The sequence below is a fragment of the Capra hircus genome, chromosome 10 (genome assembly GCF_001704415.2).
Source record: "Capra hircus breed San Clemente chromosome 10, ASM170441v1, whole genome shotgun sequence".
NCBI classification, from domain to species: Eukaryota; Metazoa; Chordata; class Mammalia; order Artiodactyla; family Bovidae; genus Capra; species Capra hircus.
In genome coordinates, this window is record NC_030817.1 from 45,124,091 (window position 1) to 45,151,535 (window position 27,445).

The 27,445-nt window shown below is 44.9% G+C and overlaps 1 protein-coding gene across 1 annotated transcript in view; it reads right to left on the bottom strand.

Moving 5' to 3' along the window:
- The window catches only part of MYO5C (myosin VC), a 117,557-nt gene extending 96,749 nt beyond the window's left edge, over positions 1-20,808 (bottom strand). Inside the window, exons 1-4 of the mRNA XM_005685762.3 lie at positions 20,588-20,808; positions 4,926-5,036; positions 2,083-2,248; positions 1,409-1,553 (exon numbers count right to left, since the gene is read on the bottom strand). Of these exons, the coding sequence (XP_005685819.2) occupies positions 1,409-1,553; positions 2,083-2,248; positions 4,926-5,036; positions 20,588-20,614 (449 nt within the window). The 5' untranslated portion in view covers positions 20,615-20,808. The remainder of the gene's footprint in view (positions 1-1,408; positions 1,554-2,082; positions 2,249-4,925; positions 5,037-20,587) is intronic.

The window sequence follows — 27,445 nt, forward strand, 5'->3', positions numbered from 1 at the left end:
CTTGCAGCTGGGCACAGTCATGTGAGTAGATCCTGACCAATAAGCTATGAGCAGAAGTGTTCTGTGGGGCTTCTGGGAGGACTCCTTAACCAGGAGGGACACACCCTTTCCCTGGAACACTCTGTAGCCTAGAAAAGAGAGAAGAGGGCTGAGCACTAGCTTGGCTCTGAGGATGTGGATCCTGCCCCAAGGATCAGGATGCTGGAAAGTACTGGGTCCCTGATGACTTGGTAGAGGTGGCATGCTAGCCCTGGACTACCCATCAGACTTTTCTGCATGAGAGAATCATGCATTTCTATCTCGCTTAAGTCACTGAGCATCCAGCTCACAGATGAGGACCCTGAAGCTGAGGGAGCTCAGGGTTGTGTCCAGGGTTATGCAGTAAATAGTAGCAGATTCAGGTCCTGTGTCTCAAGATTTGATCTGGAAATAAGGAAATGATGGCAGCTCAGAAGACTTCACAGAGGTGTTTCCAGACTCAAATGAGACCACTGTCTATGAAAGTTCTTTTGCAAACTGTAAGGATCTACAAAGATCCTTTTACAGATTAGGATGTTGAAGATAAAACAGAATAGTTATGAGGAAAAGAAATTACACATGGAATCTAGAAATCTGAGGGAAAATCCCAGCTCTGCCTTTCTCTTGCTGAGTGACCTTGGGTAGGTGGCTTCAAATCTCAGTTGTCTGACCACTGCCTCGGCATCCTCATTATGGGCTCTTTTGAGGGCACTTGGGGTGATGTGTGGGAGTATGTGCACAGTGCCTTGTCCTGGGCTAACAAAATAAGAACTTCACATACCACACAAGAAAGAAAAGGCAAAATTAGCATAAAACTTCAAATATCCTACAGCTAAAACCTGTGCTCATCTATCATTAGAGTCTTCTGCCTTGGCTGGGTAAAAAAGCCTAAACATCTCATAGTGGAGAAAAAATCCATTTTCTTCCAACCAAACACATTGCAAGAAAAGCATTGACTATTCCCAGGTTGGTAGGAGCGACAGGACTGCCTTGAAGGAGTAAAAGCAGGAGGCTTGGTGGAGACAGGTCAGCTATATCTAACATTTGCTATTCAGTACAAGTCAGTCTGCCCTACCAAGCACCCCCTCCAGCCTGATGGTCACTTAAAAATAATTATTTGTTTAGCTCTTGGTCTTAGGAACAGCATGCAGGAACTTTGTGGTGCATGGACTCCCTAGTTGTAGCAGTGGGCTTAGTTGTTCCACAACATGTCTAGTTCCTAGACCAGGGATCATACCCACATCCCCCTGCATTACAAGGTAGATTCTTAACCACTGGGCCATCAGGGAAGGCCCTGAGGGTCACTTTTAGAGACTGGGCCAGCTGTCTCCCTGCCACTATGAGGGCCCAGGAAATGTAGGAGCATTGGGAGAATAAGAGGAAGCCCCACCTGGCCATCTGCTTGTATGCCTCTTCCGCCACGGCAAATATATGTGGGTCCATGTCGCCCATGTTCTGCCCACTGTAGGCGTGGATGATGGGATCTCCATATATCGGCAGCTGCTTGTAAGGATTCATGGCCACCAAGATGATTCCTGAGGAAAGATGTTGGATGCAGTGATGTCACCTCCTCAGGTGTTTTGAGAAACTTTCAGATCAGCCACTTATTAAACCTGCGGTGTGACTCTGCATAGAGCTGAGTCTCAGTTCCCTGCTGATGTCACCTACATTTCTAGGCCACTCTTAAGGTTAGACAAGGCGACAGATGGCAATGCACTAAAACTGAGAGGCTCTTACCATCCTATTGCTCCAGTAGTAAACTTATTCTATCCAATAGAAACTCAAACACAAGCTTTACCCACATACATTTTTCTTGGTAGTCCAAGCTTAGTTTTTGTTGAGGACTCTTCCCACCGAGATAGTTCATTTTATAACAGATTCTCTAAGTTCAGATGTCTGTACCTTTTAGATAGAAATCTGGGCAAATGTTTAGGTGTGATTACACATTTTGGCAGAAGTCAACATTTCCAATATAAACATAATCTAAAACGTAATCAGGATGCTCTAGACAGCAAGTGTTAAATTTCAGTGTTATTCCTGCTCTCCTGAAATTGCTTTCCTTACCGCTGTAGGTGTAAATGAGTTTGGATTCTGCAAAACGGATTCTGAGATTGTGGAGCACCGCGGGCTCATGGAGGTAGCTGAGGGCTGTGAGGTCGTTCTCACCCACGAGGATGTCAGGATTTCGAAGTGGAGGCAGACATTCGGGATCAACGGAATAATCCAGCTCCTTTGGACAAAGATGAAATTAAAGTTCTGGAAGTAAAAGATTTGGAGTGTTTCTGCTGAATCACTGTTCTCTTTCCTATCTACCCCTTTTTGGCACTCTGGAAAACAAATGTATGTATAGCAGTGAGAAAATAATCTGACTTTTAGGAGCCAGGGGATCAAGGTATTGACTGTGCGCCCTAGGGTGTGTCACTTACCCTCTCTGGGTCTCTCTTCTGTCATCTGTGAAAAGATGGGCTAGACTGGATCGGGGGTCCTCAGAACTACAGAACCCTCAAGGAGGGGTGACAGGGAAGCCATATGGCCAGGGACCTGGGTACCCCATCCAATTTCTGACACAGGGGCTCTATTTGTATGTGATTCAGCTGCTGGGTGCCACAAACATTTTCATTTGAAAACAAGGTTCTGTTGCTAACTGACTCAGTGATCTAAGGTCCATTAAAGCTCTAAAGTTACTGCGTCTCTGTATGAATGAAGCTGACATTCTTGGTGGTGAGGAGTGTCCAAAGGAGCCTATGTGGGTGTCTGTGGGCTGCTCTCTGTGCAGGTGACTCCTGTCTGCAGCTGCCTGTGTTCCCAGAGGCACACGTCTCCTGCTGCAGGGCTGCCTGTTTCCATCAACCTCAGCCCTGGGCTGAGTAACCGGCTCAGGATGGCCCCTCTTCTGTGGGATTTCACCAGTCCATATTCTGGAAGTAACTGCCTGAGCAGAATGAAGGTCTTGTGGGTCTTGTAGGTGTTAGAGTATTAAGGGCCCTTTTTACCACCTGTTCTACCTTCCTGTACTTTCATTTCTCAGCTTTGAGAAGTGACTTGAGCAAAGTCACCCAGCAGGCTTGCTTCTCTTCCACCTTCCTGGGCTGCCTTCCTTCCAAGGAAGGCACAAGATGCAAAAGGTGAGCCAGCTGCCCCTTAGCAAGAACCTGCTCTGCAGCCCCTGGGCCAAGTACTCTGCACTGGTTTCCATTTGATCCTCAAAACTGCTCTCCAAGGAGGGCATGGCATCTCAGACTGAGACTTGAGGAGACAGATTCAGAGGGGTTAAGATCCTTGTCCAAGGTCACTCAGTTAACATGTGTCTGGCTGTGTCTGATGCCTGGGTCATGATGCCTCCAGTCAGTGCTGGCAGGGGGTTTGATTTGTTGGACTGTTTTCCATAAGGAGAGCAGCTCGGGGCAGTCCAGGACAACTGGGCACAGGTCCCCAGAGCAGCTGCCTGCTCATTATCAATGCAATTATGTTATGGACCTGCCCCAAACAGGCTATTCTTAACCTACACACTTTCAAGAATAAGATAAAGAAAATTGCTACTCATAATTTTTTACTTTTCCTGAGTTTTTCTGTTATCTGTTTTAAATCAACAACCTCCTTTTCCAGTTCAGCCACTGTGTGTGTGTGCATGCGTGTACATTTTATGCGTAAAAGAAACGGAGAGGGAAAGACAAATGGAATAGACAGTCTTTGGGGGAGGGGGAAAATGTGAATGTGAAGAACGAAATTGACTGTGGGAGACAGAGGTGACATTTTCTTACACAAAGCAGGCTTTGTCCTTCATGGTACAGACAATGGGTTAGCTAAAGCGCAGTGCGGCCGCCTATCACCTTACCTGCCTCTCGCCCTCCTCCTCCATCCGGGCAGCTGGTTCAGGGCCAGGAATGTGGCCACCTGAAGCCCTGCTCATGTTACTAAAGCAGCACACTGCCACTGCAGCTGCCGCCCTGAGATTTTTCTCTCCAAAGCCATCTGATCCCTAATCAGATGACTGAGACCCAACAATTGCCCCCCCCCCCACCAGGAGTATCTGCTGGGAATGGGAAGGCTAAGTGGAAAGAACAGCATCTCGGCCTCATCCCCTGCTTCTGCATATGCCCCCAAGCATGATCTCACCTGATCTCCAGCAGTCCTGTGAGGTCCTGCTGCTGCTAACTTCAGCTGACCTGTGACAAAGGTGAGGACTCAGGGCACAGACTTACTGAGTGGCTGCGGTAGGACTTGAATCCAGATAGTCTGATTCTAGAGCATGTGCCCTTTTTAAACTGCCTTGTCTCCCTTCCCAGAATCTCAGGAAATGACCCTCGAATCCAGGACAGTCTGATTGATGGGCAATATCATGTTCTGTCTCTAAGAGACATTTCCATACCTTGGAAATCCGCTTTAATATTCACGTGATATTCCCCAGACTAACTCCCACATCCAGATAGATCATGAAAATCCTTTGTCCAGCTCTGCACCCAAAGACTTGATTCTAAAAACCTAAGGTCAGCCTAGCTGTGGATCTAGTAAGATGTCTTTACAGCTCAATGACTCAAATAACTTCCTCTCCAAGTTTCTCATCTTCACCCAGTCTCTGTGCTGAGACTCATAAAACCAAAATAAAATCGTATTTCAGCATCCTCCCAACATTGCTGAATCCCCAGAAAGGCAGCGCAGAACACAGACCTATCTACTGTTTCTCACTCCAGAGAGAGACTCGGTTGATGTAGGAAACTTGATATCTTAAGGTAGTGTGCGGTGGGGGCAGGGCAGGTGGGAGGGGCATAAAAATACAGCTGGATCCACAGCAGCAGCTGCCCCTCATGTGCCCACCCGTGGGCTGCACCCACAGCAACATTTGCCTGTCCCTCCTGTATACACCCACGGTTCCTCTTTTATACATAGCCAAGACCAAGGACCCTCACCGTTCCATCCTCCAGCAGGAGTTGCAAAACTTTGTCACCAACTCTATAGTCCTTTGCTATTTCAGCAGACTTCCAAACTTCTTCAGAATCAGGAATCCAAACCCTGTTGTACTGACCAAGAGAATAAGACAGGTTTAATTTCAGCACTTTAGAAGCAAAATACAAATCATTAGATGACTAGACTCAGGGAGTTTTCTCTGTTCACTTAGGTCAGTAACATTGGGCTAGATGAAGCACAAGCTGGAATCAAGATTGCTGGGAGAAATATGGAGATGGAGATGGAGATGACACCACCATTATGGCAGAAAGTGAAGAACTAAAGAGCCTCTTGATGAAAGTGAAAGAGGAGAGTGAAAAAGTTGGCTTAAAACTCAACAGTCAGAAAACGAAGATCATGGCATCTGGTCCCATCACTTCATGGCAAATAGATGGGGAAACAGTGAAAACAGTGGCAGACTTTATTTTTGGGGCTCCAAAATTACTACAGATGGTGACTGCAGCCATGAAATTAAAAGACATTTGCTCCTTGGAAGAAAAGTTATGACCAACCTAGACAGCATATTAAAAAGCAGCGACATTACTTTACCAACAAAGGTCTGTCTAGTCAAAGCTATGGTTTTTCCAGTAGTCATGTATGTATATGAGAGTTGGACCATAAAGAAAGCTGAGCACAAAAGAATTGATGCTTTTGAACTGTGGTGTTGCAGAAGACTCTTGAGAGTCCCTTGGACTGCAAAGAGATCCAACCAGTCCATCCTAAAGGAAATCAGTCCTGAATATTCATTGGAAGTACTGATGCTGAAGCTGAAACTCCAATACTTTGGCCACCTGATGCGAAGAACTGACTCATCTGAAAAGACCCTGATGCTGGGAAATATTGAAGGGGGGAGGAGAAGGGAACAACAGAGGATGAGATGGTTGGATGGCATCACTGACTCAACGAACATGAGTTTGAGTAAACTCCAAGAGTTGGTGATGGACAGGAAAGCCTGGCATGCTGCAGTCCATGGGGTCACAAAGAGTCAGACATGACTGAGCGACTGAACTGAAGTTCACTAGAAATACTTTTACCTAATTTTTGCTTGTGATGTAATTTTTGAAAGTGAAAGTCGCTCAGTCGTGTCCAACTCTTTGCAACCCCATGGACTATAGAGTCTATGGAATTCTCCTGGCCAGAATACAAGAGTGGGCAGCCTTTCCCTTTTCCAAGGGATCTTCCCAACCCAGGAATCAAATCCAGGTCTCCCACATTGCAGGCAGATTCTTCACCAGCTGAACCACAAAGGAAGCCTGAGGTAACTTATTTTTAATACTTTTAAAGTTTATTTGTTGGCTGTGCTAGGTCTTCACTGCCATGTGGGCTTGCCTGTAACTGGAGAGCAGGGGCTCCTCTCTAGCTGCAGTGCACAGGTTTCTCACTGTGGTGGTTTCTCTTGTTGCAGAGCACAGGCTCTAGGGCACTCAGACTTCAGCAGCTGCAGCTCCTGGACTCTAAAGCACAGGCTCAATAGTTGTGGTGCACGGGCCTAGCTGCTCTGCGGCATGCGGGATCTTCCCGGATCAGGGATCAAACCCGTGTCTCCTGCATTGGCAGGCAGATTCTTTACCACTGAGCCACCAGGAAAGCCCCTGAGGTAATTTTTAGTGTATCTGCAATGCACCAGGTCTAGCTGCTTCGTGTCAGAAGTAACAGAATTCCCAAAGCCTCCTGAATATATCTTGAAAAGAAAAGGAAAGCCTGGGAGGGGAAAGGAAATCTGTGAGTCCCTTAGTGGGAAGATCTGAGCACTGTGACATGAGTTGAAGCAGAGGGATTTGTTTCACCACTAATGGACTATGTGGCTCTGGGCCAGACACTTTTCCTGCTCACTTTTCTCATCTGCAAAATGGGCACAAGACTTACTTCATAGGTTTGCCAGGAAAATTAAATAAGACTGTGTAGCTGTGTAGTTGATGGCACTTTGTAAAATGCTGTGGAAGTATTGTTACAGTGGTGTTATCACAGTCCCTGGTCAGCAGCCAGGGATTCCCTCCATGGGAAGCACAGAAGTTCCAAGCTCAGTTTCCCACTGGGCTCTGTGCTGATGTACAAGTCCTTAGGCTTTTGAACCACACTGCTATGTACTGAATTGTTCCACCTCCCCAGACTTCATATGTTGAAGCCTTAAACCCAATCTGAGTATAGTTGGAGACAGGGTCTTTAAGAGGTATAATTAAGGCTAAATGAGGTAACAAGGCCCTGGTCCGATAGGATTAATGTCGTAAGAAGAAGAGATACAACAGAGCTTGCAAACACACTCTCTCTACCTGCATGCATAAAAAGAAAGGCTATGGGAGTTCACAGTGAGAAGACAGCTGTCTGCACCAAACAGAAGACCCTCACCAGACACCAACCCTGCCAACACCTTGATCGTGGGCTGTCCAGCCTCCTGAACTGTGAGAAAATATTAACACACCTCTGTTGTTGAAACACCCAGTCTATGATATGTTGTTATGGCAATGTAACAATTCACACTCATACACTGGGAAGCAGGCAGCCTCACTCTCCAGAATCCACCAGTGGTTGTTGAATGCTGCTTGAGAGAAACACAAAGTGACTGCCATGTCCCTACCAGGCAGCTGTGACAGGACTCTGCGAGCCATTCTTCTCTCTCCTGCATGCGTGCCGTCAGCATCATACACTGACTGTGCTTGCTTTGACCAGGACCCCACATCTCACATTCTTCTATGGTTATCCATTCATTAATTTGTTTTTTACTCTCTTGTTCATTCATGCATCTAGCCATTAATTTACAGATTCAACTCCTAGGCATCTATCATGTATGTGTCTGGCACAGTGCTGGTTTGTCAACATGGTCTTTTTAGCAACTCAGCCAATCTCTGACCTAGAGCTGTATGTGCATATGTGCATATTTGCATCTCTCTGCTCACATATCGGTAGTTTATAGCAATGGGGATACAGGATACCCCTCTGCCCTGAGACATAACCAGGCCAAAAGGAACAAGAACTGGGAAGCACTCACATGGAGAAATGAAGCAGCACTTAAAAAAATTCCTGAATCCAGAGGCTGGATAGCTCATAACCCATCCCAAATCTAGATGAAGCCTAAGAGGCCATCCAGCAGCTAACCCTCATTTCCAGAGAAAACTAGCCTCAGGGACTCCAGGTTCCCCAGAAGCAGACCTGAGATGAGCAACCAGTTCAGGCTGGTGCCTACAGTGGCACCTCTGTTCTAACTCCTTATACTCACAGGCCAAAGAAATGTTGGTCCTCTGGCATTGTCCCTCACCAGGACAGATGGACTTTCTGAAGGTAATTGTCAAGCGTGTAAATTCTTGTAACAGGCAATGTTTGTGCCTTTAGGAGAGAAAGTCAAGGCACTTTTGCCTAAGTGCCTGCCATCCTGCTGAGTACAGTCCCTGGTCACTGAACTGGCACCGGCACCATCCTTGACTCTGGGGACAGTCACGCACAAGACACTGTCCTCTGTGAATCTCTGCTTCTGGACAGCTGAGAAGGCAAACGTCATGACCAAATGATGGCCTGGTCTGACATGTGGCCTGTGGCCTGCTGGTCCCTTTCCACCATGGGGAAATATTTCTTTAGGTTGAGAGATCATACTTATTTCAGTTACATAAAATTCTGGGCAATAATTATGATTTTTCATTCTTCACTATGATTTTATATATTCTCTATATTTTGCCTATTTTATTTTTATAAGTAATGTAAATCATAATCAGTTCAGTTCAGTGGCTCAGTTGTGTCTGACTCTTTGCCACCCCATGAATCGCAGCACACCAGGCCTCCCTGTCCATCACCAACTGCCGGAGTTCACTCAAACTCAACATCCATCGAGTCAGTGATGCCATCCAGCCATCTCATCCTCTGTCGTCCCCTTCTCCTCTTGCCCCCAATCCCTCCCAGCATCAGAGTCTTTTCCAGTGAATCAACTCTTCGAATGAGGTGGCCAAGTACTGGAGTTTCAGCTTTAGCATCATTCCTTCCAAAGAACACCCAGGGCTGATCTCCTTTAGAATGGACTGGTTGGATCTCCTTGCAGTCCAAGGGACTCTCAAGAATCTTCTCTGACACCACAGTTCAAAAGCATCAATTCTTCGGTGCTCAGCTTTCTTCACAGTCCAACTCTCGCATCCATACATGACCACTGGAAAAATCATAGCCTGACTAAACGCACCTTTGTTGGTAAAGTAATGTCTCTGCTTTTCAATATGCTATCTAGGTTGATCATAAATTTTCTTCCAAGGAGTAAGTGTCTTTTAATTTCATGGCTGCAGTCACCATCTGCAGTGATTTTGGAGCCCAAAAAGATAAAGTCTGACACTGTTTCCCCATCTATTTCCCATGAAGTGATGGGACCAGATGCCATGATCTTCATTTTCTGAATGTTGAGCTTTAAGCCAACTTTAAAGGCAAATATGGGACTTCCCTGGCAGTGTGTAAGACTTTTGCAAGGGGCACAGGTTCGACCCCTGGTCAAGTAACTAAGGTCCCGCATGTATGCACCATGGCCAAAAGAAAACAAGGCAAAAATCAAAAATATGTTTACAAGAAAGACTTGTACATGAACATTTCATAGTAACTTTATTCATAATTGCTGAAAATTAGACTCTGTGTCCATGAGAATAAAAAAACATAAAACTGTGGTATCCTCATACAATAGACTACTACTTACCAATAAAAAGAACTAACTACTGATACAAGCAAGAACATGAGTGAATCTCCAAGTGTTAGACTGAGTTAAAGAAGCTGTACCCAAATGAGTACATTCTGTATGAGTCCTTTAAATGTAGTATTAGAACAAGTAAAACAAATATAATGTGAAGAAAAACTCAGAACAATAGTCACCTCCAGGTACGGTGGATCCAGGGAGTTACTCTTGTGGGCTATGGCAACATTTTATACCTTGAAGGAGTTTTGGTTAATAGGTGTTAAGCACTTTTCAAACCTCAGAGGATGTACACTTAAGATTTGTACATTTTGTTGTCTGGAAATTTTACACAAAGAACTAAACAAATATGGAACTCTTGGAAATTCCCTGGTGGTCCAGTGGTCCAGGACTTGGCACTTTCATTGCCATCACTCAGGTTCAATCCCTGGTCGGAGAACTAAGATGCTGCAAATCATGTGGTGTGGACAAAAGCCAAAAACCGAATATGGAACTGTGAACAATGTGTATACTGAAATATTTAGGAGGACATGGATCGATGTATGCAATTACCCTAAAATGCTTCCAAAAATAAGATGGGCTGAGGAGTGGACAGAACACTTAGAAGGATGCACAGACGCGATACAACAAATGCAGTCAAATATTCATACTGCAATCTAGGTGGTGGGACAGATGCTGACTATAAAGTTTTTTCAACTCTTTTGTATACTTTAAATCTTCATAATAAGTTGTTGAAGGAAATAAAGAATAAGTATAAAACAAAGATTCAGGTACCAGGACTAGACTAGGACAGAGTTGGTTGAGACACACATTTATTAATCTATTAGTTAATATAAGCTACCTCACTTTTCAAACAAAAATGTATGTATATCATTGGTTTGATTATCAATCATGACTCCCTAAGTTATCTAGGTTGCTTTAATTCTTGACAGCTAGCTAAGAGTAGGAGCTTGCTGAAATGTGGCATGGGGTGAGTAATATTTGTGAGTGGGGTGGAGTGGGAGGGAGGGAAACAGAGAGAGAGAGGAAAATGGAAGAATGACCCAGCAGGGACTTGCCTGGTGGGCCAGTGGCTAGCAATTCCACACTCCCAATGCAGGGGGCTGGGGGGTCAGGGAACTAGATCCCACATGCCACAGCTAAGAGCTCACATGCCAAAGCTAAAAGATTCCATGTGCTGCAACAAAGATCGAAGATGCTACATGCCACAGCTAAGACCCAGTGCAACCAAACAAACAACTGAATATTAAAGAGAAAAAAAGAATGACTTGGCAGGGACTTCCCTGGTGGGCCAGTGGTTAAGACTCCATGCACCCAATACAGGGGGCTGGGGCTCCATCCCTGGTTAGGGAACTAGATGCCATATGCCGCAACTAAGACCCAGCACAGACAAATAAACAAACAAATATTAAAAAAGAATGACCTGGCAGGTGATGACACACACTTAGAAATACACACCCATGCAAACAGGTGGACAGAAGCCTCACAAGCACAGACACCCACACCCACACTCCACACATACTTGTAGCCATGGGCTACTGTTTTTCACATCAGATCTGCTATCGAAAACATTATTACTAACTTCATAAAACTGAAATCACTAATATTTTTATGATAAAAATAATTTGAGACTATCCCATTTATCAAGAGTTGGCCACTATAGAATTTTATAGCTGGAAGTGTTCCGGGAGACTGTCTTTTCCAAGTTGTCGGTCAAAGTTCTTTTTAGAGATTGCTTCAAACGAAATGGTGGTAGCCTACCATGTTCTGCAGCTGAGGTCCCCCAGGCCTTTCCATGGAATCCTTGGGCTCTGAGAAGTGATGCAAAAATCACTAAGCCAACCCAAGCCCTTTGTTTAGCTGATCCCCAAACTCCAGCCCAGAGAGGTCAGTAACTCACCCAATACCACACAGAGCATCTCAAAGGCCAGGACTCCAGGGAGCCAAAGCTTGGGACTCCTTCTTTGAACTACTTGTTAATTAAATGAGCCTGCCTAGAAAACAATCCTGAACTCTCAACTGCAACCATCTCCTTGAGAGTGCACAGGCTGGTTTGTTTCAGCTCAAAGTAGCATGAAATATAACAGGTCGCGTGAAACCAAAGTCTGTTTTTCTCCAGCGTGAACACAAATGTCCTCCTCAGGCCTGGACCCCCAGGCTGCCCACAACCCACCAAGCCTGGTGTCTCCGCCGGCAAGGCTGTCAGCTGTTTAGGGCCCTGCAGCTGAGACCCAACCTGCTAAGTAAACACGCCCAAGTTTACCCAGTTCCACCTCAGTTCCACCCATTAGATCCTGCCCTCCTGCCGCACATTCCTTGACCCACAAGGCCACACTTCAAAGCAGAGAGAGAGCTACCTTTGCAGCGTTTGGACAAACAATGTGACTAGCTCTCATATGACCTCCCCAGGATGGCTCCTTCCTACTGGAGCAGGTGCCCCTGGACTTGGGCACCTGCCAAGCCCTCCAGGGCCGCCTGCAGTGGGGCTGGGAGAGAGGAGAGGCCCACCTCCCACAGAGTGAAATCATGGTGTGCCCCAGCCCAGAGAGAAGGCAATGGCACCCCACTCCAGTACTCTTGCCGGGAAAATCCCATGGACGGAGGAGCCTGGAGGGCTGCGGTCCATGGGGTCACTAAGAGTCAGACACAACTGAGTGATTTCACTTTCACTTTTCACTTTCATGCATTGGAGAAGGAAATGGCAACCCACTACAGTGTTCTTGCCTGGAGAATCCCAGGGACCGGGGAGCCTGGTGGGCTGCCGTCTATGGGGTCGCACAGAGTTGGACACGACTGAAGCGACTTAGCAGCAGCCAGCCCAGGAGGCTGGGGAAGGAGGCAAAGGCTTCAGGGGTCCTGACCCTTAGGAAGTGACATGTCCCCAGGGACAGGCTGCATCCTTCCCCCACACATGCTCAGACGAGATGAGAGTGGCACCTGCTCATGCCTCCTGCCTATTTAAGGGATCTACCGGCATCAGGCACTGAATGGCTTGGAGACTTTACATGGTGTGTAGGGTGCTGGGGGTCTTCTTCCTCACCACTCTGAATTGGAAGGGAGTCTCCACACTCTCGGTCAGCAAGGCCAGAGCAGTGGTCCCACACTCCCTCTCTCCTCCTCCTCCACCTCAGCCATTCCTCCAGGCTCCTCTCTGCTCCTTAGCCTCCTCCCGTGTCTCCCAAGGTCCTCGTGGCCTCTCCTCATGACAGACTGTTTCTGGAGCTTTTCAGCCATGCTCACAGCTTCCACCACTCCCCCGGCACCATGGAGGCCTTCCAGCCCAGATCTCTCAGTGGGTCTAGACCATGTTTCCACCTGTCTCCCATGTGTCACCCCTTAAATGTCTTCTGACACACAAATGCCAGGCTCAAGTGATCACTATACCAGCCTCAAATGCGATCTTCCTCCTCAATTCTCTTACTTCTCAAATCAGAAACCTGGGACACCGCTGGGCACCCCCACCTGCCTTCCCTTCACCCCTAACAACCAAATGGACACCAGGTGCTAGAACGCCTACATCTTAAACAGGTTTCACCTGTGTGCCCCATCCACTCCCCCCATGCCACGGGCACAAATCGGTTCCCCTGTGCTGCCCCCACCAATCTCCTGACAGGTCCCACAGCCTGCTGAGTGCTTCCTCAACCAGGCTGAACGCAGGGTTTCTGTGGACACACACAGTCCTTTACCCACACCTGACTTTCCATGAGTGGGGCCCAGCAAGATGAAAACTAAAAGTGTCCCCTGATGGATGGTGGTAAACATCCAGGCCTGGGAACCACTGTCAAGCCAGTTCTCCTACTCAGGCCTGGGAACCTCACCTTCTTTTTCAGTCCATCCCCTGCTTGCTGCCACCCAAACCACTAGCAGTTTCTGGAACATGCCAAACTCTTCCTGGCTCTTTGCTGTGTACTTTCTGTTCCTCCACCCACAGTGTCACCCATCCTCTCCCCCGCAGTGAGCAAACTGCTCTGAGCAGTCGGAGTCAGTTCAAGACTCCCACATGTGGCAGTTGCCCCCCTCCCCACCCACTATACCCGCCACCCCAGGCAGGACTGGATGCTTCCTATTTAGAGCTCTCTCTGCCCCTTCCCTGGGTTTCAGGTAGCTTCCCTTCTCCACCACTGGCATGTGAGCTCCAAGGGCCTTGTCTCTGTGCCCTGGAACTCAATACAGTGAATTCCCCATAGCTAGCATAAAACATAAAAATACCTACTGAACAAAAAAAATCAAATTCCAAGTAGTCTGCACAAATAAACTTGGTATTTTAGTCTTTACATCCCCCTTTTTATACTCTTTTGAACTACTCACATATAATTTAATTTTTTTCTTTTTTGGCCACGCCATGCAATATGCAGGACCTCAGTTTCCCAACCAGGGGTTGAACCCACACCGCCTGTATTGGGAGCGCAGTCTCTTAACCACTGGACTGCCAAGGAAATCCCTATTCATATATAATACAATAGATAAATATGATAGATAAATCTAATTTTCCAGAGTGGTTAATGATATATAGACGTCTAAAAGCTATTTAGAATACCCAAATGGAAATTACTCAACTCAGCTTTGACCTTATTTTAGACTGAGGCTCTGGACTGCATTTCTCTTGACCTTGCATATCTGAGTCTCAGCAGAACTTCTGTGAAGATGCCTTGTGAATTCCTCAAGCACAAGAAAGAGAAAGAGATAGGTAAAGGATAATATAACTTGTGAATCTGTGGCTAGGACCTGAGTCCTGATTAATTAGAAAGAGCACTTTAAGGTCTTTAGAAGCATGCTATAGAGCTCTGCTGCTGCACCCTGCATTCATCACTGTCACCAATATCTTAGATAAAAAACCAGAACACATGTGTATCAAATACTCACATAAAATGATGAGCTAAAGATGATCAAGATACAAAAACAATTTTTTTAAAGATTCAAAAAGGTTTTGATAAGCTGCAGAACACTGAACAACAAGATGGAAAATTAAACAGGAATAAATGTGACATCCAACGGTTAGGTACCAAAAATTAACTGTATTCCAATAGGATCAATGTTAAAAAAACAACTAACCTCTATTAAGCATTATGTGTCAGGTATTGTGCTAGGGATTTTACATAAGTTATTTAATGACTTGTGTAAAAATCAATGAAAATGACTGGCAAGATTTAAATCCATTCTATGGGTGTGGAAACTCAGAGAAGTTAAGCAACTTGTTCAATGTCATCCAGTTAGGAAGCAGCAGAGCCAACACTTATCCCAGTCGCTGTGTCAGTGCATTCCAGGAGCAGCACACAGCAGCTCTGCTTAAAACAAACAGAACACGACTTAATGCTCGCCTGCACAGAGGGCTGCTCATAGGAGGCTGCAGCCCCACAAGTTCCACAGTCCTCTGGCTGAGCAGACCAGACCTGGAGAACAGTGCCACTAAGACGGGCATCAAGGAAGTGAAACTCTTCCAGAGGAAGGTGGCCTTGACGGTGACAGGTCTGGAATGATGCTGTGAGAAAGAGCTCGGTAGTACTGTCACTCTCCTAAGCTCCCTCAGTCCTGCCACACCTCATTCTAAAGAGCTCCATGTCTCAACTCCGCCACCCAGCCTCAGGTCGACCAGTCCCTTCTGAAGCTATTCCATGCCTGGTGCCTTTCTATATCTTCAAATTTCAGTCTTCCACCAGTTCCATACCTTCAGTCTGTGATCATGGCCAGGTGTCCCCTCTTGCCCTCACAGTTTTACTAACAGAGAAGCAATGCCAAGGACATCCTGGAGGCCAAACCTAAAGATGCTTCCTCAGCCTTCATTCTCCTTGACTCCTCTGCAGCTATAGAACTGACTGCCGAATTGTTATTGATATACATGGTCTTCATACTTTGCATATTTTATTTGTTTATGATCACACAGCAGATACATTCTTGTGTCCTCATTTTACCATGTTGTTATGAACTCTTTATAAATAGCATTTTCAATGGCTTCATACTATTCTTTTTTCTGTAATTCACTTAACTCTAGCCCTATGCTGGACATTGGGGTTGGTTCCATTTTAGTTATTAGAAGTAATGAGAATAACTAATTAGTTATTAGAAGGTTATTTGATCTGATAAATAACCAGATGTTGGAGGAGGTAGCTATGAAATGGATGGACTTTTCAAAACTCCTCTGTGTTGTCGGGAGAAAGGTCAAATCCCTTGAAGATGATGAAGGTGGTTGAATAGGTGGTAACAGTAGGATGTATTAAGAGCACAGGCTTTTAATCCTAGCCTGATTGCTTCTATGAAACCTTAGGCAACTTACTTGACTGATTTGTAAAAGTGGGATAGCAATATCTAACACATGGCCTTGTTTATTCAGATTAAATGAAAGATGCTCTGAGGATAAAGTTCACAAACCTCTGAGGATGGCATCTGGCACATAAGAAGTGCTCAGCGCTATAAGATAAAAGCAACCATGATCCACACTGTCTTTGTCATGCCCATAGCTCTTTCTGAAAGCAGAAAAACTCATTCATGCACCCACACATCAAACATTTACTGAGTGAGTCCCTGTTCTCTAGAAACTCTTGGTTAACAGGGGAGAAAGAGTTAAGGAGCTGCTACATCATCATGAAATGTGCCTGGATGGAGGGACTGGCTGCAAAAATTTCTCAGAAGAGGCACTGCTCAACAATGTGAGTTAACCTCACCAAGAGGTTAATATCCGAAATACACAAGTAGTCCATACAACTCAAAATAAAATAAACAACCCAATGAAAAAATGGGAAGAAGACATCCATAGATATTTGTCCAAAGAATACATACAGATGGCCAATGGGCACATGAAAAGATGCTTGATGCTGCTAATTATTAGCAATTAATTAATAATTATTGGGCTTCCCCGGTTGGCTCAATGGTAAAGAATCTGTCTGTCAATGCAGGAGACAGAGGAGATGTGGTTTCAGTCCCTGGGTTGGGAAGATGCCCTGGAGAAGGAAATGGCAACTCACTTTAGCATTCTTGCCTGGGAAATCCCATGGACCAGAGGAGCCTGGCGGGCCACAGTCCATGGGGTCACAAGAGAGTCAGACACAACGTAGCTACTAAACAACAACTAATAATAATTACTTATTATTAGAGAAATGCAAATTAAAACCATAATGAGGTATCGCCTCATAGTGACCATACTGCCCCTCATCAAAATGTCTACAACTAATAAATGCAGGAGTGGGTATGGAAAAAAAAAACCTTCTGACACTGTTGGTAGGAATATAAATTGATGGTCACTATGGAAAACAGTATGGAGGTTCCTAAAAAATTAAAAATACCACTACCATATTATTCAGCAATCCCAATCCTGGGCCTATATCCGAAAAAGATGAAACCTCTAATTCAAAGGATACATGCCCCTGCAATGTTCATAGCAGCACTATTTATAATAGCCAAGACATGGAGACAATCCAGTGCCCATCGACAGACGACTGGCTTAAGAAGATGTGTTTCTCAAACACACACACATATTCAGCCATAAAAAAGAATGAAATACTTCCATTTGCAGCAACATGGGTGGACCTAGAGAATATCACCTTAAGTTGGAGAAAGACAAACATTATACCACTTACATGTATAATCAAACAAATAATACAAATGGATCTATATACAAAACAGACTCACATGGAAACAAACTTATGGTTACCAGTGGGGGAAAGGAGTGGAGAAGGGAGAGATAAACTAGGAGTACAGGATTAACAGATCCAAACTACTATACATAAGATAGATAGGCAAAAAGGGTTTACTGTATAACACAGAGAACAATATTCAATATCTTCCACTAGTCTATCAAGGAAAATAATCTGAAAAAAGATATATAACTGAGTAACTCTGCTGTACACCTGAAATGAATACAATATTGTAAATCAACTGTACTTTGATTAAAAAGAGAGAGAGCGCAGAGGCACTGCTCAAATCGAATTTGTAAAGGTAAGGCTCTGGTGAGCAGCACAGAGAGTGTTGAAGCTGCAGGAATGCACTGCAGGGCAGCAGGGAGTCTGGCAAAGCATGAACCAAGGTAGGAGCTGGCAGGTGGCTGCCAGGGGCGGGGGAGGGGGGCTTGTGGCTGGTTGGTGAGTCTGAAAGTGACAAGGGCCCCAGAGAGGCTCAAGTAGAGGATGGCCAGACCGGTTTTTCTCAGAGAGATTTCAAATAGTGGAGCTACTGAACAGCAAATGCTCTGAACATTTCTAAGGCATTTTGCCAAATAGATTTTGAAAAGGGGTGGGTCATTTTACACTCCAACTGGCAGCAACTACTCTCAACACACTACTTCGCAGGAGCCTCCTTTCTCAGAACCTCTTCCTGTGGTTCCCACGCCAGGCCTCCCGTGTCCTCCGCCCTGCGGTGGCTCCATCTGCCTCCCCTCAGTCTCCTCTCCCTTCCTGAGGGGATGTAGCCCTAGTGTCCTGTCTTGGCTCTCTTTCACCTCTTGCTGAGGCCCTCACTGCCTGGGCTTCAGTGGCTACCTCTGGGCAGAAACTCCTGGCCCATCCTCTATACCAGGCTCCAATCAGCCAGGGCAATGCCCCTAGGAAGCCACTTCAAACACCTCAGCCTCTGCAAACCTTGCCTTGTAATTTCCCTAACGTCTCCTCCTCCTGAAGTCGCTGCGTCAACAGCGTCACCCTGCTTCCGTCATCCAGACTCTAATCTCACGCCAGTTCTTGGCTCATCCCTCCCTGCTCAGAGGCCCCAGCTCAGTCTCTCTTCTTTATCTACCTTTACATGCTCTCTGGACTCAGCCTGCATCCTCCACTTCTAACACTGCAGCCCTGATTCTTTCCCGGACATTTAGGATGACCTGCGACTCAGCTACCCGACTCCAGCCTCTCTCCCAGGGGCACAGAGTCCCATGGTCACTGCTGGCATATCTGACTTCCTAAAAGACCCCATTCAAAATCTTCATTGGAGTATGAAGCTCTGACCTAACTCTTTGGCAGTCAAGACTTTCCCCTTCTCAGCCCCACCCCCGAGCAGGCACCTCTGTGCTTTCCAGGCCTCAGCAAATTGAATTCCTTGACAGTACTCACTTCTCATTAACCAGAAAATTTCTGGGATTTCCTGGTGGTGCAGTGGATAAGAATCTGTCTGGTGATGCAGGGGACATGGGTTTGATCCTCGATCTGGGAAGATTCTACATGCCAAGGAGCAACTAAACTCATGCGCCCCAACTACTGTATGCTGCAGCTACTGAAGCCTGAGTGCCTAGAACCTCTTCTCTGCAATAAGAGAAGCCACCTCAGTGAGAAGCCTGAGCAGCACAATGAAGAGTAGCCCCTGCTCGCGGCATCTAGAAGCAATGAAGACCCAGTGCAGCCAAAAATAAATAAATTAAATTAAAAATGAAAACTCCTCGAGGCAAGACTATCACTTAAATTTTTTTCTACCCACCCCCGCCCCCAACCCGCCAAGCAGGAAGGTGGGAGGGAGGGAGTGATTGGGAAGCAAGGGAGTGCAAGATTTTGTCTCAGTTTAAAGAAGAACTCTTTGACAAAGCAAGTTCACTAAAACCTAAACAGGGAGCTTCACAGATGGGTAGCTCTGAAACTGACAAAGTGGAGGCTGACTGGCTACCAGGAAGAAAGGTAGCAGCTTACGGACACAGGACTTACTCGGACACAAAATGGGTGGAGATGGCCATCAAGGCGCCTTTTGGCTCTGGGAGTCTCAGTCTTTGTCCATCCAAGCTCACCTCTAGAAAACTCGTCCATAGTAGTTTTTCTACATTGTGCCTGGTACCTAGCTGGTATTTAATAAATATTTCTAGTGTGAGGCACTTGATGACAGGTGCCCTCACATCCCTGTATTTTTGCTTCAAGAAAAACTTACTTAAAATGGATTAATCAAAAATTTTTTTCTCTGTCCTCCAAAGTAGCTTCCAAGAATAGTTTTGTTCAAGAATTTTCTTTTACCTTTAATAAGTTGAAGCCTTAAGTAGCACGGTTGAATATCTGATGACTCACATTCTCCCAGGTAAAACTATTCCAACACTGCCATTTAGAATTCTGGTTAATGGTAATGCATTAGAGAGGGAAATAGTTAGGTTAACTTGTATTTTTACTATTAACTAAACAAAGTGGAAGAAAAAAAGTTGCTTAAAAAACTAAAACAAAAAATTTTCTTAAACTAAAACAAATTTACAGCTATTATTTCTACAGCAAAAGTGTCTTTATAAATCTAGGGCACATGTCAGGGGAAATTGTTGAATTCTAGTCTTTTCCATTTGAATACTGGGGACCAGGGACCACAGATTTCCTCCACTGCAGTAGAGGATGGCATTACAGCGATGTGATTGGATTTTTTTTGTTTTTTTCAGAAGGGCCAACACTTTCACACTTAGTATTTAACCAAGCTCATCTCAGAAGATTCTGGGCACCGTGTGGGAATGTTGGCCTTCCTAGACTGGGGTGGAGGGGGGAGCCCTCCGGTGGCGAAGAGGAGGTTTCAGAGGAATGCTCTAGAGTGATTCCCAGAGTCAGAATGTAGGAATTCTAGAAAACATCTTGAATGCTGCAGTTCGAGCTTCTGTGTCGAGGTGTTCAAAGGGACTCCCAAGAGGAAAGATTATGGATGTTCTTATTCGCCCATGTCTGAGCTTTCTAAGTCTCCATGGACAACTCTGATTCCACCTGTGGCTCAGGAGGAGGGGCCGAGAGGCGCAGGAACAGGACCGACACGCGACCCCCCCCCGGAAACCCAGAAGCTCGAGTCCGGAGCAGCAGCACTCGGTCTTCCCAGGCCGAGGGGACTGGCTGCCGGGGGAGGGGTGGGGAAGAGAGGGCCTTCCCCACGGTCAGGGGCCGGGGCCCTCGAGGGGGCGACGCTCCCCGGACCCGCAGTTCCTCCGCAGCCCCTTCCCGAGGCGAGAACGCCAGGTGCACAGGTTTGGCCCGGCCGCCAAGTACAGTCAGCACTAGCGCCTGGCCGCTGCCCTCCCGCGCGCCCTCCCTTAGGTCTGATCCTCCCGCCTACCTTTGTGTATAGCTCGGCCACCGCCATGGGCAGACAGGGCAGCTCGAGGGCTGCGGAGATGAGAGGCTCGGGGGCTGGGCGGGCAGCTCCGCGGCCCAGCGGAAGGTAACCGTCCTGCAGGCCCGACAAATTAGAGCCGGGTCATGCTGTGGAAGTTTTCCAGCAGCCGAGAAACTTTCCCGAGTGCTGGCGGCGGGAGAGGAGAGGAGTCCCCGATTGGCCCTTCCCGGCCCACCTGGCGAGGCCTCGCCGTGATTGGCGGGACGGGGGCTGCAGGCGGGGCGCCCCGCCGCCCCGCAGCTTCCCGCGGTTAAGTGGGTCCACCTGGCGGGGTCAGAGAGCGCTCAGCCAAGAACTGGCCCGCTGGGAATTCGCTGGCTCTCAAAGCAGGAAAAAGGTGTGTTCCGAAGCGTTCCCGACCAAGTTTTAGCTTCTTTAGGTCTCAGCGTGCTTACTGGAAAGAGCACAGGATAAAACTATTTGCATAGAAAATCCAGGAGAACCACTAGAACTTGTTAAAGAGTTCAGTCAGGTAAAACCATATTCAAATCAGATGTTAAAATGAATAATTCTCCTGTGTATGATCAATAGCCAGTTAGAAAATATGATAGATAGAAAATAAGGTATTTGTAATATCAACGAAAACGAAGTATCCGCTGACAAAAACGCACTTTGCCTTTGTGGAGAAAATGTTTGAATTTCTTTTCAAGGGTCAAAGAGAAGGTCGGAATGGGGAATCATGCTGTTTTCATGGATAGGAATATTTAATATTGTACAGGTGTCAGTTCAGATCAGTTCAGTCGCTCAGTTGTGTCCGACACTTTGCGACCCCATGAATCGCAGCACGCCAGGCCTCGCTGTCCATCAACCAACTCCCGGAGTTCACTCAAACTCATGTGCATCCAGTCGGTGATGCCATCCAGCCATCTCATCCTCTGTCTTCCCCTTCTCCTCCTGCCCACAATCCCTCCCAGCATCAAAGTCTTTTCCAATGAATCAACTCTTCGCATGAGGTGGCCTAACTACTGGAGTTTCAGCTTTAGCATCATTCCTTCCAAAGAAATCCCAGGACTGATCTTCAGAATGGACTGGTTGGATCTCCTTGCAGTCCAAGGGACTCTCAAGAGTCTTCTCCAACACCACAGTTCAAAAGCATCAATTCTTCGGCACTCAGCTTTCTTCACAGTCCAAATCTCACATCCACACAGGACCACTGGAAAAACCATAGCCTTGACTAGACGGACCTTTGTTGGCAGAGTAATGTTTCTGCTTTTGAATATGCTATCTAGATTGGTCATAACCTTCCTTCCAAGGAATAACCGTCTTTTAATTTCATGGCTGCAATCACCATCTGCAGTGATTTTGGAGCCCCCAAAAATAAAGTCTGACACTGTTTCCACTGTTTCCCCATCTATTTCCCATGCAGTGATGGGACCAGATGCCATGATCTTCGTTTTCTGAATGTTGAGCTTTAAGCCAACTTTTTCACTCTCCTCTTTCACTTTCATCAAGAGGCTTTTTAGTTCCTCTTCACTTTCTGCCGTAAGGGTGGTGTCATCTGCATATCTGAGGTTATTGATATTTCTCCCGGCAATCTTGATTCTAGCTTGTGTTTCTTCCAGCCCAGCGTTTCTCATGATGTACTCTGCATAGAAGTTAAATAAGCAGGGTGACAATATACAGCCTTGACATACTCCTTTTCCTATTTGGAACCGGGTCTGCTGTTCCATGTCCAGTTCTAACTGTTGCTTCCTGACCTGCATATAGGTTACTCAAGAGGCGGGTCAGGTGGTCTGGTATTCCCATCTCTTTCAGAATTTTCCACAGTTTATTGTGACCCACACAGTCAAAGGCTTTGGCATAGTCAATAAAGCAGAAATAGATGTTTTTCTGGAACTCTTGCTTTTTCCATGATCCAGTGGATGTTGGCAATTTGATCTCTGGTTCCTCTGCCTTTTACGATTCACGTATTGCTGAGGCCTGTTTGGAGAATTTTGAGCATTACTTTACTAGCCTGTGAGATAACCGCAGTTGTCTGGTAGTTTGAGCATTCTTTGGCATTGCCTTTCTTTGGGATTGGAATGAAAACTGACCTTTTCCAGTCCTGTGGCCACTGCTGAGTTGTCCAAATTTGCTCGCATATTAAGTGCAGCACTTTCACAGCATCATCTTCCAGGATTTGAAAGAGCTCAACTGGAATTCCATCACCTCCACTAGCTTTGTTCGTAGTGATGCTTCCTAAGGCCCACTTGACTTCACATTCCAGGATGTCTGGCTCTAGGTGAGTGATCACACCATCGTGATTATCTGGGTCGGGAAGATCTTTTTTGTATAATTCTTCTGTGTATTCTTGCTACCTCTTCTTAATATCTTCTGCTTCTGTTAGGTCCATACCATTTCTGTCCTTTATCTTTGCATGAAATGTTCCCTTGGTATCTCTAATTTTCCCAAAGGGATCTCTAGTCTTTGCCATTCTATTGTTTTCCTCTATTTCTTTGCATTGATCGCTGAGGAAGGCTTTCTTATCTCTCCTTGCTATTGTTTGGAACTCTGCATTCAGATGCTTATATCTTTCCTTTTCTCCTTTGCTTTTCGCTTCTCTTCTTTTCACAGCTATTTGTAAGGCCTCACCAGACAGCCATTTTGCTTTTTTGCATTTCTTTTCCATGGGGATGGTCTTGCTCCCTGTCTTCTGTACAATGTCAGGAACCTCCATCCATAATTCATCAGGTACTCTATGTATCAGATCTAGTCCCTTAAATCTATTTCTCACTTCCACTGTACAGGTGTCAGTTGTACCCAAATGAATATATACGCCTAATATAACTGGAATAAAAATCCCAGCAGGACTTTTGCAGAATTGCAAAGTGGTTTTATATTTTGGAGGGGCTTCCCTGGTGGCTCAGACGGTAAAGTGTCTGCCTGCAATGCGGGAGACATGTGTTCAATCTCTGGGTTGGGAAGATCTCCTGGAGAAAGAAATGGCAACACACTTCAGTACTTTTACCTGGAAATTCCATGGATGGAGGAGCCTGGTTGACTACAGTCCATGGGATCGCTGAGTTGGACATGACTGAGCAACTTCACTTTATATTTTTTATGGAATAAAAGTCTGTGTATAACTAAGACAATTCTCAAAGAACAAAGAGGAGAGATTAGCCCTACCTTGTATTAAGGGATATCACAAAGCCATTAAAACTGTGTGATACTGTAATGGGAATGAATACATGAATAATGGAACAGAACGGAGTCTTCCAACATTATATAGTGGCCTAGAGAACCTGATGGGGAAGGAAGAGATTATTTAATGGAAGGGTCATTATATAGGGGGAAAAAGCAAGTGATGGCAAACAGTACATCCAAAAATAAACTCCAGATGGATTCATGATTAAAACCTAAAAGCAAAACCAGAAAAAAAAAAAAAAAAAAAAACAGGAGTAGTATCTCTGCAGTGCTTGGCATGTGGAAATCTGTGCCCCTGGCAGTGGAATGGCAGAGTCTTAAGCACTGTCTTAAGCCAAGGAAGGCGGGGGCAATGTCTTAACTGTTGGGTTAAGAAAGAATGAGTTAAGATACAAAGTAGCAGAGCTATAAAAGAGAAAAATTATAGATTTGAGGTCATCAAAATGAAACATTTCTGTTCAGTAAAGAACACCATTCACACAAAAAAGGCAACAGGTTAGGAAATATATTTGCAATTAAAAAAACAATATCTGGACTATATAAGAAACTATTGTAAATTGGTTAAAGAAAAGATGAAAATTCCAGTTTTAAAAATTGGACAATTGGTAGCGGAAATGAATAGGCAATTTGTGTATGGAGATACTCAAATGGCTGGTTAGCATATAAAGACATGTCAACTTTATTAGTAGAGAAATGTAAATGAAGATATCACTTTGCTCCCATATGATAGGGAACAATGTTTAGGTTGGACAACATCATATGTTGCCTAGGATGTGAGGAAACAAGAACTGTTTTGCTCACACAGCTGTGGGAACTACACAGTCATCCCTTGGTATCCAAGAGGGGACTGGTCCCAGGACCCGCAAAGATACAAACTCTTCCATTGCTCAAGTCCCTTGTGTATAATGGCATAGTATTTTCATATAACCTATACATATTCTTCTTATATATTTTAAATCATCTCTAGATTATTTATAATACCTAATACAATGAAAATGCTTGTAAACAGCTGCTGGAAATTCAAGCTTTGCTTTTTTGGAAATTTCTGGAATTTTTAAAAAAAATGTATATTTTAGATCTGAGGGTGGTCAAATCTGTGGATGCAGAACCTGTGGATATGGAGAACTGACTGTACTGATACTCCTATTCGAGAGACCAATCTGAGAATATTTAGTGAAAATAAATTCAGGCAGAAAATCTTCTCACATAGTCTCACATTGTCACCCAGAGAGACGGTTAAGTAGATGTTCATCACAACACAGTTGTATATCAAAGAAATGGAAACACTTAAATATCCATCAAAAGGGGGGATGAGTGAGTAAAATCATGTGTGCTTACAATATAAAACTGTACAGCTTCTAGTAGGAGTGGACATGAGCTACCTATACCACTTAGAGAGATATGAAAAACAATGCTGAATAGATGGCTAGCACAAGTCATATATATTTTAAACTCACAAAAACTGCAATACTATATGTTATGCATGGATATAAGCATGTATAAATAAAGTGTGGGTGATAAATTATAAAGTCATCCATTAAATAAACAAAAGTAGATATTTATTAGGTTGAGGGAAGTGGGACTGGGGATAAAGCAAAAAGCAAAGCCAAAAATATTAAAAAGGGCTTGACATGGACCAACCACAATAGGAGCCAAAATAAGAAAACTATGGTAAATTCAATTCTGTGCACTTATTGTCCAAAATAACATAAAGAAAAAGAAAAGGCATAATTTGGGTAGGGACAGCTGTGTGGTTCCTCAGAGTTAAGAGAGGAATCTAAAGGTCTAATTACTTTTTTCTTGATTTTTAAATTTAGTATTATTATTAGCCACACCACACAGCTTGTAGAACTTTAGTTCGCCGCCCAAGGATTAAAACCAGACAATGACGGTGAAAGTGCTGAGTCCTAACCATTGGATCAGCAGAGAATTCCTACCTTTTTCTGTAAGTAAAAAAGTTTTATTGAAGAATAAAATTATATATAGAAAAGTACACAAATAATAAGTGTATATCTCAATATATTCTTATACATGGAATACAGCAACACACTCAAGTAACCACCACTCAACTCAGAACAGTTCTTACACCCTAAACCTTCCATGTGACTTCAAGCCATTACCCCTTACAGATAACCACTTTTATGACCTCTATCAGTATGGATTAATTTAACCTAGATGTTTTTTATAGGTGGAATCATGTTTGTAACTTTTTGCATTTGGCTTTTTACATGACATTTATTTATGCTGCTGCATGTAGCTGTAGTTCATTATTTTTGTTGCTGTATAATATTCCATTGTATAAATATTCTACAGTTTATTGATTCATTCTCTTGAAAGTGAAAGTCATTCAGTCATGTCCAACTCTTTGCAACTCCATGGAATATATACAGTCCATTGAATTTCTCCAGGCCAGAATGCTGGAGTGGGTAGCCTTTCCCTTCTCCAGGGGATCTTCCTAACCCAGGGATCAAACCCAGGTCTCCTGCATTGCAGGCAGATTCTTTGCAGGCAGATTCTTTACCAGCTGAGCCACAAGGGAAGCCCAAAAGGAAGGCAGACACCAGGTGTAACTCTAATGCTGTGACTTGGATTCATTTTCTTACTAAGTATTTAGGTTGTTTCATTTTGTGATGATGAGGCTCAGGGCACACACCACTCCAAGATGTGCTCGCTTACTCTGGCATGTGGATTATTTTCAGCTGAAAACAAGCAGGCTCAGGGTCTTCTCTGTGTCCCATTGCCAGCAAATATTTGTTTACCAAACAATATTATCTTCCTGAAATTACCTTACTTCCCTTTGAAGTATCAAAGGGACTTTGAGACTTAGTCCAGAATATATGACCTCTTTGCCATATTTCAGAATATATGTATACTTCTTTGAAATTCTTCATATTTATGTGGTTTCCCCATGCACATGTAGTAAATTTGATTTAAAAGCCTTCAGTTCAGTTCAGTTCAGTCACTCAGTGTGTCCGATTCTTTGCAACCCCATGAATCGCAGCACACCAGGCCTCCCTGTCCATCACCAACTCCTGGAGTTCACACAAACTCATGTGCATCGAGTCAGTGATGCCATCCAGCCATCTCATCCTCTGTCTTCCCCTTCTCCTCCTGCCCACAATCCCTCCCAGGATCAGGGTCTTTTCCAATGAGTCAACTCTTTGCATGAGGTGGCCTAACTACTGGAGTTTCAGCTTTAGCATCATTCCTTCCAAAGAACACCCAGGACTGATCTCCTTCAGAATGGACTGGTTGGATATCCTTGCAGTCCAATGGACTCTCAAGAGTCTTCTCCAGCACCACAGTTCTAAAGCATCAATTCTTCGGCGCTCAGCTTTCTTTATAGTCCAACTCTCACATCCATACATGACCACTGGAAAAACCATAACCTTGACTAGACGGACCTTTGTTGACAAAGTAATATCTCTGCTTTTGAATATACTATCTAGGTTGGTCATAACTTTCCTCCCAAGGAGCAAGCGTCTTTTAATTTCATGGCTGCAGTCACCATCTGCAGTGATTTTGGAACCCAAAGAAAAAAAATTCTGACACTGTTTCCACTGTTTCCCCATCTATTTCCCATGAAGTGATGGGACCGGATGCCATGATCTTCATTTTATGAATGTTGAGCTGTAAGCCAACTTTTTCACTCTCCTCTTTCACTTTCATCAAGAG